The following is a 17,228-nucleotide window of genomic DNA, read 5'->3' as shown; positions in this document are numbered from 1 at the left end:
ATATTTCACAGACCTGTATTTCTCATCTATTTTGTGTGTGATACGTATGTCGTCCAATTAATAAATAAATAAATTAATTAATGAATACGAAGGTGAAATTCGTAAGTCAAAAGGATTTTGAAACTTTAAAACGTAATCAGCGGATGATATTCATACAAATCTGTAGACGATAATCCACCTTTGTCATAAAACTTTAGTGTGTGTGTTTAATTTTATATTTCCATGATAAATTTTATCTGCACTGAGCGATTTCCTTGTAGATTAGGCAGTGACCAGGCGTTGGCAAAATGCAAGCAGAAACCGCGATTTCCCTTGGATAAAAACAAACGTGGCACTTAGAGCGCTTTGAATATGACGGTAATGAGTACAAATGGCATGTTTTGTAGATTAAAACTACATTTACCACTAAATAAAATGTAAACAAGCCACGGCTGTATCTTTGAAAATATGTGCATTACATACATTAGATTAATGAGTCAATACGGCATAAACAAATTTGTAGCCAGATTAGAAAGAAAACAAGAAATTGATAGAGCAAGGAATAGATAACATATCAAAACAGTGTTTCCGGTTACTATGCCTAGACAAACAAACAAGACTCAGTTCTGAGAAGCAAATGTTAGGAAGGATACCGTTTCCGCCACGTTCACGTTAATGGTGTCTGCTTGAGATGTTATCTTAATTCGTTCTGGTCTGTTGATGTCAATTCTTTGCGTCCCGATAAGAACACGAAAAGATGGAATAATTTTCCGTAATTCCTTGTAGCCTAGGACATCTATTAGAGAAAAGTTCGTGTTAGGAATGCGTGGAGTTTTATTTCCATAATTGGTAATCCTGGGGTCTCGGGTTCGATTCCCGGCGGTGCCCGAATTTATAACTTGTGTTGTTGGGCAAGGCCGTGGTCTAGGCAACACGGAGTTTTCCTCCGTGGCATCCCAACAATTACTCCATTCACACACAGAAGAAGGCAATGGCAAACCACTTCTGGATCATCTGCCAAGAACGTATATGAACAGGTCCCAGTCCGAGAAAAGGATGGAAGGATCCTGTTCATATGGACCTGTCGTCAGACAGAACACTAAATAAATACAATACGCCTGAATAACGTGGCGTTAAGGCATTGACACTGAATATTAATTACTTCTTGCGACAAGCTGCCTTCTTTTATTTCTGGTTTTATTAATAGGAGTGACGCGTTCTTCAATAACTGTTTACCTGATGGTCAAAGTACAATGGTGTCGACGTGTCGACGTTTTCTGTAAGCTGGATGTTTCGTATTGTTATAATTACTTCATACACGATATGGATACGCCAAGGCCCGTTAACAAAGCAACGAGTACAGAAAGACAATTGTTTGCTATGATTCCCTCTGTATTAGGTCTACGTTTTTTGAAAGAACTGCGCACATGTAATAGACGTACATTTTTAATTATTTTGTCTGTGTGTTGAAAAGTACGAACATGGGGAAGTCACAGTATTTTATAACTACAACGATCAGCTTCCACTAAGTCGTCCGTGTTCCCACCAACTGTTTTCAACAAACATTGTTTGAACGAATTGCATTAGACGTGAGGATTTCACCAACATTTGCATTATGATAATTATTAATAAGTCAAGAAGGCATATCGCAAGATGGATTTCTTCTGAATGAAACTTTAAAATGAAATTCGTGATTACTTACGTGAACTCGAATATTATTTAAATTGAAGATTCTTCTGTTTTCTTCCGAATAAATAATTACATTACAGACGCAATGTTCAGCCAGTGCATAGCAGCGCCAACTGTTAGCAACACCGTGAACCCGAAGGACTTGGAAATTGAGGTTAAGGTCCTTAGGTTTAGACGTGTCCTTGCTTGCAACCCATTGTTTTAAATCTGCCCAAATAAGTTCAGTGGGGTTTAAATCGGGATGGTACGGCGGAAGTCTCAGCGTAGTAAGTTCTTTGTCTTCTGCACGGTGTCATGACCCAGAACACTATAATTTTCGAACAATGAACTCGCCGTTTTACCCACCATAAGCAGGCTTATAGTTTACATTAATGATTAATGCGTAGAAGTAATGTAGCTGTGTCCCTACATGATAAAACATTATGTTTATTTATATATTTATTCTCATTCAGCACGTTAAAAATAATCGTCATTTAATCTCTTTTGTAAATGTGCCTACGTTTTTTGTTTATCCACTGGGGCAAGAAGGCGAAGAGGACACGCTCATCGCCATGATTAAATAATGACTCAGACCACAGAATTACTCGTTTGAATCCGGTTTATCTCTTCCGAGGGAAAAGGCTTAAATTCGAATGGAAGATCAAGCTTTACACACTAAGCAAGAAATCGCGGGAAATATCGAAGCGACTATAGTTCAACAATTTTCACATGAGATTTGAGGTTATGGGTTGTGACGCTGTGTTGACTCGTAGAAGGTATGACCATGCATGCAGTCTCCATATTTAGAGCTGAACAGTCTACATCGTCAACATTATCACAGAATAGGGAATTATAATTGCAATGAATTGAAATTAATAGTCGATAACGATTTAATTAGGCTGTATTAAGACTTGGAAATCATATATTTCGAACTTGAAATTGCGTACTTATTCTTACAAGTGTGTGGATCGGCCGGGAGGGAGGGGGGGAACTATTTTTAAATGTCAATCATAGATAACTTTTTTTTTTTACATAAAACAAGAAATCAATTTTGTAACTTCCGCCACCGCGTTGTCAGTGTTTTTTATTATATTATCACAAAATGACAAACAATTTGCGCATTTGATTCTGTTTTGACATATTGACCCAAAGACCCAGATAGATAAAGAGTTCACGTAATCTTTTACAATGTTTCTGGAAGCTGATTACTGTAAGATACCCCTCGTTTCTATTAAAACGCCTACTGATGACGTTAGACCTAATCTCTGACACGATGAAAGGACATCAGGCGCCCAGCGGCGGTTTAGGGATTTGACAGGCGCTTAGAGTCATCTGAAGTTCTTTTGCAGTAATAAAGTAAGTTCTATCTCGTGAGTGATGTCTTGCATTAGGTACCTGGTGAATCCTAACCAAGACGAATGGTATAATGTGTAAGGATCTATTCGTTTTTCACCGCACGAAAAAGTTTAAAAACCTTCGTAGACCAGACCTCTGGTAATTGTTGGAACATACATTTCGCTAAACAATTTTGAGCATTTTTAAATAGTGCTGGATTCCACAATCAACCTCGGTCTCGCGCAAATGCGATTTCTTGCATGTAATCCGTCACTGCAAATACTGAAAGAAAAAAAACCCGGATCGAGTGTTATTATGAGAAATTGTGTTATCCGGAAACGCTCCAGGGTCAATTCTTACGTCTTTCGACATTGCTTACATTAAGATTACGTCTTAAGAAGCGATCTGCGTCTACTCTAATTACGTCTAGAATGAGTCTCACGCATTTAAGAGTTATCCGGTCAAGACCTGTGGAAACATTCATTGATTAAATATCAAGCTTCACGTTATTTATGAAATTGTTGAACAGATTTATAAAATTTTGGTGTCAGAATTTAACTGATCTCCATCGAACGAAAATACTGGTGATATTATTCTATAATAAATATACCTGCGACATGAAAAGAATATCTTGGTACCACCACCGTCTTAACGTAGGTACCATGGGCAGCAAAATCTGGAGCTGAAGTGAGAATGTGTGGAGCTACACCTCCACTCCCTCATGCATCTCCACGGTGCGGTGCACAACTTTACCTTTGCTAAGTTTAATCAACACATCCTTAAAGGCCGCGTCTAGAATATGATGAAATGCAGCGAAGTGAGGGCCCATGTCAAAATATGTCAATTCTTTGGTTGTCTGTCAATCACGCGTCAATGTTGGCTGCTGAAAACTGGCAACGAATTACTAAATGCTTTGTCCGGAGTCTGCTTACATTCCGGACTCGTTGAGGAATAGGTTGCGATTATGTATTAAGGGGGTTCAATAGTTCAGAGATGTTTAATTCTCTCCGATATCCTGGGAGCAGAGAATTATAAAGCCACGATGAAAACTGTTCCTTATATTATTTATTCCTGAGGTCAGTAATACAATTTCTATGTTACGGACAAATCGCTGGTCACGATTTCTTGTAGTGGTGTTGCACGAAGCCATCTTGTGACGGAGGCCATATTTTTTGTCGCAAGTAATCGGTCTTGGCGGTCGGTTCGGCCATGTACATAGAATTCCACACGGATGAACTTATTCCTATCACTCTGTACCCCAGCATCTCCAGGTGACGTCGCTTCACTTGTTGCTTGCCGCGCAGCTGCGTCACGCCGTTCGTATAAGCGTCTTCGCCCCACAACAGTATTGCGATCCTGCGAGCATTAAGACAATAAATGTCTCTCGCTGTCTGGAGTATGACGAGTTTTGTTTTCTACAAATTGGGGACGGCCGAGGTCCGTCTCCATGTCCGACAAACTCAAATAAACAATAGAACAGCTACCATTATCAGTAATAAGACATAAAATGTATGTAAAACCATGAAATCTCTTCTTTTTCTTATCATTTGTCTGGCTTTGGTGGGGTCTGCTTTTTCCTCTCTTTTTGGAGGTTGCTCGATCTATTTAGTCATTCGGTAGGACTCCCTGGACGAGGGATCGGCCCGTCGCAAGGCCTCTACCTGTACACAGGACGGCACGACACAGAAAAACATCCATGGCTTGAGTGGGATTCGAACCCACGGTCCCAGCGACCAAGCGGGACAAGGCCCACGCCTCAGACCGCGCGGCCACTGCGACCGGCATGTAAAACCCTGAAATATGAACTGTTATTTCCCTACATAAAGATTTTGAAGAACTTCTTGGTTCCCACATCTACCGATGCATGACACAAGAAACTCTAAGTCTGACGTCAGAGTTCCGTAAAATATCCAACCTGGTAATATTTGAGTCTCCTTGATGCCTGAGGGTGACAGGCACCTTGTCCTTATTCAGCAGAACTTGGAAATCTGTGAACATGAACGGGAAAACAGCGTTTTAAAAAGCGGCAGATCTTCCTTTCCGAGAGCAAGATTTGCGATCTCTACAATAAAAGATAACGAGTATCACATATTACAAAATATTACATGTTCTTTCAGTTGTGATGGTAATTTCAGATAAGGTAGAAATTAATAAATTTCATTCCTTAACCACATTAATTTGCATTGACCTAATTTCAAATGGTGCATCAGAGTCCGTAGATGATGGTCCACCCCAAAGAACAAAAGACGTCATTGCATCTTACGTCAGGAACTCAGAAATCCTCCTCCGTGCCAAATGCTCGAGAAATACGCGCTACAATAATTGCGTGCAATGAAATTTGAGAACATCAGAAAAGCTCACCCAGTCTATAGAAGTACGGCGAATATCTGTTTACTTGGACGTACTGTTCACTTCCCATTACGGAAATCAAAATCTGACGGACGTCATCGTGAAAAGGACTCGACTTCGGCGACTCTGCGAAGACAAGACAATGAAATGACATATATTATATTCCTGTTTTCACTTAAGTGTAAAAATTAAAGCAGTCCCGCTACACGCCATGCAGGCGCTTGGGGGCAGAGGAGGCATAGCTCCTACTCATTCTTTAACCTTGGCACTAGATGGGGGTGAGTGGTCAGCGTCAAAATGTTGGCAGAATGTGATATACGAACAGAGTGATGAGATGGACAGATCTGTTCGCAGAAAATGAAACAAAATGCAAGATACACCAGCACTTTCCAGATTCAGCAATCAAAGGCATTTTGACTCATCAGAGGACGGCTTCGTACAACGCTTGGAGTTTTGTAATGTTAAACTAATGCAATTGTACCATAAAACAAATGAAAAAATACACATCGCATTACCTAGAGCTGCAGTCTGTTGACAGTACTTCTCATGGAACCAGGGTATATCAGTCTCTGGATAATCAAGGCAAACGGCGCGATTAAGATGCATCATAGTGTAGCGAACGCGAACAGGGTATGACGCCTGTAAAGACACGGATGGACGTAACTCAAATAATGTGCACATATAGGACAAAAAATGAAATTACGTAACAGAATTAATAAGTGCACTAGAAATGTTACAGACAATTGTAAATCCTCGAGATACCTTGGCATAACAGTTGAGAACCTCTTCGTCCAATCTCTCAAGAAAATCTACAGTAAAGATGAAGTGCACAAGATCCTCTGGAAGGTGATGAAAGAAGCAGAATGCAATGGCGGCTTGAATCAAGATCAACCCTTGTAATCGTTCTTTATCCCTGTTTTAGAAATAAATGTATTACCTTTAGTAGTACAATAGTTTTGGACAATCACAAACTCATAGTAGGAGTTCAAGTTCAGATTTTCTAAAACTGTATAGAAATGTTAATAGCATCTTAATAAATCTGCGGTAAAGTTACCCCTGTGTTTAAGCACCAACCAACATCTCTTTACAGATACACGCAGAATTGTTACCAGATTTATTTTTAAAAGTGCTACACATTATCAACGAATTATGAATTAGAGGCTTTTCAGAAATGATACAGATTTATGTTTTGCAGAAATAATAATACAGTATAGTATATTTTGCCTCACTCCCAGTGAATTCCTGACGCAATCTGACAAAGATGGCTACTGCCTGACAACTGGAAAATATCAATAAATAATGTCAGGAATGTTGATCACACTGCAAGGTTTATGTTTGATTTTATAAACGCGGATATTTATGTTAGGAAGAGCATTAAGCCATTGCAGTCTAACATCAAACACTACTTGTGGGCAGTCACAATGTCCACAGAGCCACATAATGACGACAGACAGTACTCGCTTGCACCACCCACTTCGACCCCACCACTTAAAATAATACTCCAGGCCAAGCAATAGCCATTTAAGGAGACTTAATGAGTTAACGCTGTTACTGTCGATTACCTAAGAATGATGCCCGATGCCACTGAAAAGAAAGAATTAGTTTGGGTTGGTGTGTACCCCAGACAGTAACACACATACAGCAATTTCACTACTGTGTCACCCAGAATATGGTCACCGTTCTCAACGACGTAATTCACTAGCTGATCTACCGTGCCGGGCACCAAACAGTTCATTGCCAGCAAGTTGGCTGAAACGTCTCGCAACCCTCTTGAAGAAACAGCACCACTGAAGTTCTCATGCCTGCAATTGTAACACTTTGTCAATATTCCTTACGTTGTTCCAACCACAAAGCAACATAATCTGAAACTAGAAAAATAAAATAAAATAAGAAATTTGTGTTCCAAATACAATGTCCTTAAACAAGCGAATGAGAGATCTGGCACAAGTGCCTACGAGATAGAGGAGAATTAAATGTGCAGGGTAAATGCCACACACTTCATAATAGACATGAATGGAAACAGAAGGTTCGAAGCTTTCACAGCAACTGAACACAATGAAGTGTTCTTTTTTGACTGACACGCTGATCGTTTGACAAGACTTAAAATGGATGCATGGCAAATCTCTCTTCTTATTTAACATATTTATGTAAGAAATATAGAGTTTTGTAATTAATGCGTCCCTATACCAATAGACGTACCTCTTAATTAAATGCTCAAATAGCTGTGTGTCACATGTTCCTCTCCTGTTGATATAAGCTTTCGTAATCTTGTTGATATCAGAAAGTGATAACACTTCTTCCTTTAAATGTTGCAGGGCACAATTATTCATGGCTGTATCTACATTTGTGAACACACTCAGAAGGCGTGAAGAAATGCCTTTTCTCTGACACCCAAAAGTTGTACCAATGTGCAGTCCTCTTGAAATATACACGCAGTCTGTTTTGTTGAACTGTGGGGCCATGTCGTCTACTTTGCACACCATCTGTGTGAGGGTGGATTCAGAAACGGTTGATCTTGCCTGACCGATATTACCATATGCTAATATAAATGAAGCAACACGTGCAAACTTTGATGGCATCACACCAGCAGTACCATTCTCTACTTCATGCCACAACCAATGGATCAATCGCCTCTCCAGCTCATAGTGACGGTACGTTCCACCAAGATTATTGTTGAAGTGCATGTACCTTCGAGGTGAGAAAGTCATGCATTAATTTGCTAGTACACTAACACCGCGGAGCACGGTATGTTTAAAGAAACTAAATCGCTGAGAAACTAAGTCATTAAGTAAGTCAAAAAATGATTTATTGCTACGTTAACAACATCAGCAAAAATTTCAACATTTCAAATGAAGATCTTCAGTTATATATTTCAATTATAACTCTAGGTTAGAAATTACAATGGTGTAATAACACTCAGTGATGTCAAAAGTACTTTAGATGAAGAATAAAACAAAAACTTACACATGACAAACCAAAAAATTGAAATTCCTCAACTAACCTATGAGTGACTCTAAAAAGTTTATAGTCTTCTCTCTCTTCTGGAATATTCTCCATACACTGAAGGGTCCTTGACCAGAATCCATCACAAAGTTTGACATTGGACGTCTTAAGCTGTCGAAGAATCTTGAAAAGAGTTGGCAAAGATGATGGTGTACATCCCTCTACATGGCGCTGTGCAAGTTTCTCAAGTGCCAGCTTTTGTGTTGGAGACGAGAAGGATACCAGACAAGACAGTAGGTCTGTTGTCACCTGGAACGCTAATGGATTACTGGAAATTCTTTCATCTTCCACTTGTGACAAAAACTGAGTAGCAGCGTCATGCATTTCATCTACAATGTCAGCAGGTTCCAGGTGAGTCTGAAAAACCTGTGAATAAACTTTGTTGGTATAGTAACTTTTCTTTTCAAATCTGGAAACACATAAAAGTTTAATATCACAGATACTTCCAAGATAATGAACTTCTCAGATACAAGGTTCCAAAAATACAATTTAAATATTGTGTATTCCACTTAATATAGAACCCACCATAACAGCATGCTGAGATGGCAGCGCTTGAACCACTGGAAAATGGGTTACTCACAACAGAGCAGAATATAGCTCGGTGGGTTCCAAGTGACATGGGAAAATGCCCTCACCAAAAGGTAAGCAATATGCTTTATACACACCACTAGATTCCTTTAACTTGACCATGGGAAGTGGGCCGCTGTATTTCTGGAGTCCTGGCTGTGATCACCCCTCTCTTTCAGTCAAATCATCACAGAAATCACTCAACTACATCACAAGGAAAGGCATCACCATTTGTCTTATTTACTGTTACATTACCTTGTGCAAGGCTACAAGATCCTTTGGTGAAATTCCACAGATGCTGCCTTTAAGAACCAGCAGTAGTCTTTGTGTGCTGGCACCATTCTGATCAGACCATTGTGGGTAGTTAAGAAATCTGACAGCTTTGGTGATAACTTTTGAATCCTGTGCTGTAATTATTCCTCTCTCTACTAGAGAGTCTGCTTTGGATTTGTATGCGTTTAAGACAGAATTACTGACCAGCTGACAGATGTTGACAAGGCATATTGTTAGTAGTCGAAACTCTTCTGCGCTGTTGCAAGATTCTACAAAAGAAGAAAAAATTGAATACCAAACTCTTTCTCATTCAAGATTTTTCATTTCTTATAACTGATTTACACTGTCACAAATCATTTGAAATTAGTATTTGTATGGAGGAACTGAGGAAAACCACAAAAAACCTAGGTCTGGTGTACAGTCTTCAAGTCTAGATAATTATTGTGACACACAGCACTGAATTCTATACTGTAATACACCATTTGTAAATTATTAATGAGATGCATCTTTGCACTTCTATATACAGCCACACTAACACACTGGATTGTTTGATTTTGGGACTTTGTCCATTGTCTGGTGTTATAAAATTACATGTTTCAAGGATTGGATCTGCCATCTTCTTTAGGTGTGGTGAAGGAGGGCGGCACCTAATCTGTGAGGTCCATTAGAATGACTGGACCAGTGAGGGCAGATCCAGCCCTCAAAACATTCCATAATTTTATAACACCAGATGAAAGACAAAGGCCAAAAACCCAACAATCCAGATTTTAATATAACATCATCAAGACCATTCAGAACATACTGACACCAACATGGCCCAGCACTAAAGAACATACCAATACCAGTTAATATACGTGGCAGTGTCATCTTGGAGACCAAGACTCGCCACAGTCCTCTCCCACTGTTAACTGCCACAGTGAAACGAGACAATGCTGTTAGAGGAAATCTTGGGCCACAGCTCTCCAACATGTATTCACAACGATCTATTAATTTCTGCATTACAGGATGGTGGACATCTACACCCATTTTATTTAAATAAAGTATTGTTGCTGTGAGAGCATCAACTGACATATCTTCATTCCACTGGCTCACTAAGTGCAAAAGCATCCCAAAATCTGGATGTCCGCTAACTTCATTAATATAGTTATTAAGAATGTCATATGGGTTTAACAAAGAACTGAGAACCTGGTTTTGGTATAAATTCAGAACATTCACTTTATAGAAAATCTTTTGAAGATCCCATAAAATTATGACAGCCTGGCTCACAAGTTGCCCATCTAATTCACATTTATACCCTTTTATGAAATTAAACACATCTTGTACTGAAGTAGAAGCATTCAGCTGTTTAATGAGAGGATCTTCTGAAATTGGGTACAATATATTCCTAAAAGAAAAAGTCTCAGATTCATTGTACAGGTCAATCCCTTCCTCTGCAGCTTCTTCCAATTCACTATCACTTTCAATTCCAGCTCCTTCATGCACATATTTAACTTGAACAATACAAGTTACATTGTTACAAACTGGAATTGGGATCTGCCTAAACAGTGGCATCAAGGTAAGTCTTGTTAGGTCTTTAGGTACCGAATTTGAATACATAAACTTTGTTGAGAATAACGCACGTTTTATTCGAAGCCAAGACACACTCCGTACAACGGTGTGTCTCCCGATACTGTAAAAAGGCGTCATTTCTGTTTTTATTACATAAACTCAAATTACAATGTCAACATTGTAATAATTACGTTCGAATTCATATTTAAAAGTGATGAATTACAGAGTTGAAGGCGGATACAAAAACAATCCATTAAACTATTCACACACTATTATGAGTGGAATCACATCACATTGCCACCTGTATATGATCTTCGAGGTGACATAAAACATTATGCCAAAGTTGACCGTGCAGAATGCTCTTGCTCTTTACAGGCTAGAAATCGTAGGATTTTTAGGTTAGAAATCATAACCTCACAAACACCCTCAACTACCACAAGGATTGCGCATCTAGGATGATTTTACATGGTGCAATGCCATATAGGTTGTGCTGTGATACGTACATTATATCTCACAAAAGTCTGAATGACGAGTACGTGTTAGTACATCTCAATGTCGGAAACATATTTCTATTTATTACGAACTGAACGTCGTGAGTAACACTCATGCTTCGTATTCGGGAGGTCCCGGAGACCGGCTGTCATGACTGGTTTTTTCGTGGTTTATCTCAGGCCTGCACCATGTAGTCTGGAATAAGATTGTCCATTTCAAAGCTCCTTGCACTCAAGCCCTGATAATTGAGGAAGCAAGTACCGCTTCTACCACATTAAACGGCGCAACGCACCAGAAGACAGCCATCATCATTCGCCTCCGTGAGAACCTGAATCCTTCTTGTATTTAGTTATTATCAGTGCCAAAAACCGTTATGTTGTGGAAAGCTGAACATGACAAGGATTTTTCTCGGACCGTCACATTCCATTTTCAATATATTTGACCATAATTATTCATGTTGCAAGTGAAGGCTGGTTTCCTTTTCTTTACAACGTTCACTAACAACTATGACAAGTTTGCTGTGAAAAATAATCTTTGATATCGTGAAATGTGAGGAACAGTGATTTCAGAATGCACCATGATATTAATCAGTCCTTTCGTAATCTGTGGTTGTCAGTATTGTGTTCCATCGATTAGTGTAGTATAATAGGAAACATATTTGTTTAAAATTTGTTTTATTTCTAAACTCTTAATTGTTGTCGCTTTCCAACACAAGTTCAAAGTAAGAAATCTGAAGGATGGACAGGAATATATGTTGTGACGTGGTAAGATATGTTTGTTTACAAATTTCGAAGTTTTCACAATGGCCCTACTTCTTAACAAGTTGGAGGTCACATATATTATCTTCGAAGTGACAACTAATGTCTATGCTCCTCTGTTTGCCACAGACGCAATTGTTTTATACAGTTTTGTTTTTTATTCAATGATCTGTATATAACCCATCTTTTTCTATTTTAACTTCAACAGGCTGCTTCAGCAGATCAGCAGCAGCCACCTATGTCTGTCACTGTGACAGTTACTGTCCCTGCTACTACATTGCCTGAGACTGAGATGACAATTAGTGGAGTACCACCTTTACTTCGAGATTCAGAAGAGCAGGTAAAGAGTTGAGCTGTAATTGTATGTTTGAGTTTTTAATGAAGGTGTTTTGTTATATTGTAGTATATGTAAATTATAATGTACTGTATTTGCATTTCCCTCTTTTGATGTGTTTTCTGTTATTGAAATGTGTAAACAGAGTGATGAAGAAGATATTCCTCCTCCAAAGGCAGATTTTTCTGCTCCGCCACCATATGAGGTGGCCACAAAATTACCAACTTATGAAGACGTTCAACGGGAGAAATCTCTTCAAGGTGAACACACATCACCTCGAGTACCTTTAGCTTTTCTAGCTATTGATACAGAATCTCCAGATGGAGACACTGAGTCAGGACTTCTGGGAACAGATTTCATGTTCTTCACAGCTTTCTTAGGTAAGGTAAATGCATTAGAGGTAGATATTTAGCATAAATATAGAATTTTCTCTCTTTCTTCATATGGGTTATTTGCTAGTTTTTTGTGAATGAGGTTTCTTGCTGAACATAGTGGCTGAATGGTTATCACTTAACTTCATCTTAGGAAAAGCCTTCATTTAAATCTTGGCCTGGAGACCATCTGTCATGACAAGTGTTCCATGATATTCTCCAGACTTCCAAGCAAATTCCAGGATAGTACCCCAAATTAGGCCACAACCACTTCCTTCCATAGCCCTTCTAGTTCATTATCTGTCGATTGATACTATATAGTGTGAGCTACTCACATCATCAGTAAATAAATATGAAGTCCCTCATGGAATTTTCTCCAGCCATTTCGGTTCCATAATGTCCAAGTGTTCTCAGCTCCCTGCTTCCGAGCACTCTCAGTCTGTGACATTTCATTTTTTTTATAGTGAGTATGAGAATGGCTGTCTTTTGGGATAAATTGACTAGCGATTGAGAGGTGCTTGATGTAGGCAGTAAGCACCTTTGAAATGCTGGTCAGTTTCTACCAGACTACACTGTGCAATATCCTGGAAGATAGCCACTATCACCCTTCATCTATTCTTTACCTTTAATGTAAGAGACCAAGTTTTACACCCATACAAAATATTATTTTTTATATATATGTTAATCTTTTAATTTTTAGATAAGAATGGTTCAGATGTTTATATATGATAGTCATGCACCAATCCCGCTCTGTCATTTAGAAATGATTCACCACCATGTATTTGTTAGTGTCTTAAAACTAATATATTTTTAAAATTTTATTTGTAGTTGCATTCCTGTTCAACTGGATTGGTTTCCTGTTGTTGATGTGTTTCTGTCATACGATCGCTGCTCGTTACGGAGCCTTGTCTGGATTTGGACTGTCACTTGCTAAGTGGACTTTCATCGTCAAGCACTCAACAGAGTTTGCTTCTCGTGAAAACAGTTGGCTATGGTGGCTCATAATGGCTTTTGGTAATATTGTATTAGTAACAAACTTTTTTCTTAAATTTGTCTATTCTATACTGGAATGTTAACTGTATAAAACAGAATTTATGCATTTTCATGTGGATTTTTTTATGGAGACAAAGCATAAACAATGTTAGGATCTTCCCAAGTTTTTAATCTTAATTCATTTTAAAGATTCTGTGACCTGAGACTTGATTTGCTTTTATTATTTTGTTGGTGGTACATTAACTTCTGGCGTTGGGGAGTTTGGTTAATCTTTGTGATCGGCTCGTGAGAAGTAATTTGTAGCTGATGCGTACAAAACATGATGGCTTAGCATTATGGAAATTCTAAGGATTCATACTTGACGAAATTCTATGATTTTGTAATGTTCTTCTTTAAAGGATGATATCCTGAGTAGTGTCAGTATGTGTGGAAACTGTTGTAGATTGACAGCATCAAATCAGAACAAATATTGTATGAGTTTTATTATTTCAGGACTTCTAATTTGTGTTCGTGCCATCATCCAGTATTTGAACATCAAGCGAGGGTGGCGTTTGCTGTCAGGAAGTGCTCAAGAGCGACTTCTCTTCTTCTACTGAGGCATAATTTGAATAACCTTTTCACTTCTACAGGAAACCCATCCTAAGATTATAATAATCCCAACAGATTGACTTGACTTCTTTGCGGACATGGAAAATAATTGATATTATTAGTGCTATTGCTTAAAGTAACGCAAATATATTTCATGAAATGATTTTCTTAATTTCATCCAAATGTCTCTGGTCCATTACTTCATAAAGATATCGGTCAGCGTCATATATGTATAGTATTTGGTGACAACATTTGTGTGAAGCACGTCGTCGTTTGTAGTAATCTTTGTATTCTATAAATTGATATATCTGAAGTGGTTTTTTGTATTTAACCCAAGGATTCATACATCAGTAACTGGACATTGAATGAACTGGAAAATTGTTAGGTTCTGTCAAAATATATCTCAGCCATGGAGAATACGTTGTTTGGTAACATGTCGTGCGGATTGTGTAATTTACTGTAGTACAGAATTCTTTAATAGGAAAGTAATGTAAAACATTGACAAATTTTAAGAAAGCAAGTTCATGTTCTGAAAGGACTGAAATGGTCTGATTTTCATAAATACTGATAAAGTTGATCAGTTAGTGACTGGTAGCCATTTTAAGCTTGTTATTGCCGCCCAGTACACGGTTCCGTCTATCCAATAAAATTATTTTATCTGAAGTTTGTTTTCACAAATGGTGGTGGTGTAAAGGAATGAGAGTTTCGTAAACACAATAGAAAGCAAATATTTTTTTACTTTGGTTTTATAAATCCAAGAATCTAATTTATATAGTAAAGGGGATCATTTAGAATTCCATTTTGTTTTCTTATTATTACACTTAACAGGACAGCCGTGTCTTTAATTTGTCATTGTGAGAATGTATTTAATTTTTGCATCTATGAAACTAGTCAGAACTGTATCTTTGGCAAAGGAGAGGGATGCTGTGGAGTGCTATTTAGTGTTTGCAGTGTGTTTACTATTTGTGAATTAATATTGTTAAATTTAAACATGAATTTCAGAAGATATTAAATCATTACAGTATGTTACCCATTTTTATGTACTTGTCCATCAGCTTTTGTTTCTAATCATCGCTGAACATCTCAATTTTCTTTGGGATGAATGTGGACAGGCAGTTTGTTCAAATATGTTCCATGTTGAATACAGAGGTCTCTCTGTGTGGATGTAGTTTTATTACTCTGAGGATGGGGGATGTAGTGATTACCTTTAATATCCTCAACCCAGCCACCTCTGTGCTTTTATGCTTGCATCACAAGTACGTTATAGTCCAATTCACTACCACATCCCCTTGCACTTGTTATTAAGTGTGGAGGATTACAAATTTCTTCCTTTTTTTTTTCCCCATTAATATTTATCAGGTTTTATTCACATTAATTTTGTTTTGTTTAATCTATTTCCTAATAAGGGACAGAATTTCTTTATTTCAAAGCCTTTTGTCCGTTTCTCAATCCATTTATGGAGAAAGTAGTTTTACATTTGTTGTAAAATATTTGCAGGAAGTAAACATGAGTTGGCTGAAAATTCGTTTTATTTCAGGATACTGTCGGAGATAGAATTGTAGTTGTAATATAGATAGAATAATAATGTGGAAGGAGGTGGGGAATGGATGTAAGACTTAGGAGTGTAGCCCTTTAGGTGAACTTTTAAGTTTAAACATAAACATAAACAAAAATCATTCATATTTCTTATTTCCATAGTATTGCTGCCAACTTATGAAGTGTTTATATTCAGAAAATAGTTCATACAACTGATTCCGTTATGGTTTATATAATCTGTAATTTGCGGCAGTAGCAGGCAAAGCTGGTATTACGTAAACCCCTCGTGACTGACAATTGTTGCTTTCATGCAGTTGCTATGCAACGCCACAGAATTTCAAATGTAACTTGTTCGGAATTTTTATTCTTTGCTATATATTGTGTATCACAGTTCTACAAATAATGTTTCATGTGTGCTTACTTTTTCTGAAGTTTACGAAAGTATAGGAATTTTTTTAGAATTGTCATGTAAAGTATTGCTATGTTATAGAAAGTATATGAAGCTTGCCTAACAGGTCCTTATTCTTGAGCATCTTATATCAGATTGTGTTCAGATTCCATGTAATAATTTGTCAGTCTGATGTTGTAGTGCTCAGCATTATTACTGGTAATTTCTTGCGTGAAGAGAAAGTAGGATTTTGTGGGATGTGAGGAATGTTGAAGAAGTGGTTCTGTAAATTTACGGTTGTATTACCCTACAAATGGTTGTTGCTTGTTACATATGGATTGTGGATTGATGGGATGGATCCAGTGATTTATTTTTTAAAAAAATGTTTTACATAATACATTAACTTGCTCTCACTATGTATTTCTTTACTTGTAATGATAAATGCTAGGTATGGACAATATAGTAATGGTACTTCAAGTGCTTTTCCTGCTTTTGTAATATGTAAATTATAGAGGGTAAGTTATAGTGTATAAGGAAAAGTGTGAATAACAATGGCTTAGACTTGTAGGTAGCATAATTTTATGATTGTAGGTCTGCAGTTTTAGTGCCTGTATTCTTTTCAGCACAGTATCCTATTCTTGTTTACAAATATGTTGGAATTGCATAAATTGTGAGTAGAAAGATTTCACAGTTTGGTGCAAAAGCCATTGTTGAATTTAAAGTATACATAAATGTTTCATGGTAAAATGAAATTAAACTTTTCTAACATAATTAGGAGAGTTTGGGAATAATGATTATATGTACCAGCATTTTAACTGTCACAGTTTGGAAGTTGTATTATGTTCAGATTTCTTGATTTAAACATATGTTTGATTTCATGTATTTTTTCAGGTGTTTAGTAAATTGAATGTAATTGTTACTTAACGTTATTTTTTAACCCTCAGCAATCCTAATGCCTTGCTGGTTCCCTGTGGTTTGCGGACCACGATATGTGAGAGAAATATCTTGGTTTGATTTTGAAATTATGTATTAGTCCGCCATAATAT

At 37.6% G+C, this 17,228-nt stretch overlaps 2 protein-coding genes and 1 long non-coding RNA gene across 5 annotated transcripts in view; 2 read left to right on the top strand and 1 right to left on the bottom strand.

Annotated features, from left to right (window-relative positions):
- Nucleotides 1-7,786, top strand: part of LOC147873067 (uncharacterized) — a 67,863-nt gene extending 60,077 nt beyond the window's left edge. Inside the window, exon 6 of the long non-coding RNA XR_015536374.1 lies at nucleotides 7,647-7,786. This is a non-coding gene — a long non-coding RNA (uncharacterized LOC147873067). The remainder of the gene's footprint in view (nucleotides 1-7,646) is intronic.
- Nucleotides 4,030-11,689, bottom strand: LOC110838568 (FAST kinase domain-containing protein 1, mitochondrial). Of its 3 annotated transcripts, none has more exons than XM_022081873.2 (10): nucleotides 10,011-11,689; nucleotides 9,157-9,443; nucleotides 8,333-8,700; nucleotides 7,531-8,019; nucleotides 6,972-7,133; nucleotides 6,094-6,244; nucleotides 5,847-5,970; nucleotides 5,344-5,457; nucleotides 4,898-4,970; nucleotides 4,030-4,338 (listed from the first exon to the last, which is right to left on the bottom strand). In XM_022081873.2, the coding sequence occupies exons 1-10, from the start codon at nucleotides 10,858-10,860 to the stop codon at nucleotides 4,098-4,100; spliced, it is 2,859 nt and encodes a 952-aa protein (XP_021937565.2). In that variant the 5' UTR covers nucleotides 10,861-11,689; the 3' UTR covers nucleotides 4,030-4,097. The 3 variants fall into 3 exon arrangements, with proteins under 3 accessions (XP_021937565.2, XP_021937563.2, XP_087209541.1); XM_022081871.2 differs by having other exon boundaries at nucleotides 6,894-7,133; nucleotides 10,011-11,687; XM_087353415.1 differs by having other exon boundaries at nucleotides 6,894-7,133; nucleotides 10,794-11,678.
- Nucleotides 11,690-11,802: 113 nt separating this feature from the next.
- Ndfip (Nedd4 family interacting protein) lies at nucleotides 11,803-17,101 on the top strand. The gene is made up of 5 exons (XM_022081874.2): nucleotides 11,803-11,978; nucleotides 12,181-12,312; nucleotides 12,452-12,686; nucleotides 13,506-13,691; nucleotides 14,163-17,101. Exons 1-5 carry the CDS (start codon nucleotides 11,952-11,954, stop codon nucleotides 14,264-14,266), a joined length of 684 nt encoding a protein of 227 aa, XP_021937566.1. The 5' UTR covers nucleotides 11,803-11,951; the 3' UTR covers nucleotides 14,267-17,101.
- Nucleotides 17,102-17,228: the final 127 nt, after the last annotated feature.

Source organism: Zootermopsis nevadensis, unplaced genomic scaffold, assembly GCF_977971745.1.
Source record: "Zootermopsis nevadensis isolate Lab colony 2312 unplaced genomic scaffold, Znev_1.0 Znev_ptg000022l, whole genome shotgun sequence".
NCBI lineage: Eukaryota > Metazoa > Arthropoda > Insecta > Blattodea > Termopsidae > Zootermopsis > Zootermopsis nevadensis.
The sequence above is the reverse complement of the archived record's forward strand: the minus strand, read 5'-3'. Positions and strand labels throughout refer to the sequence as shown.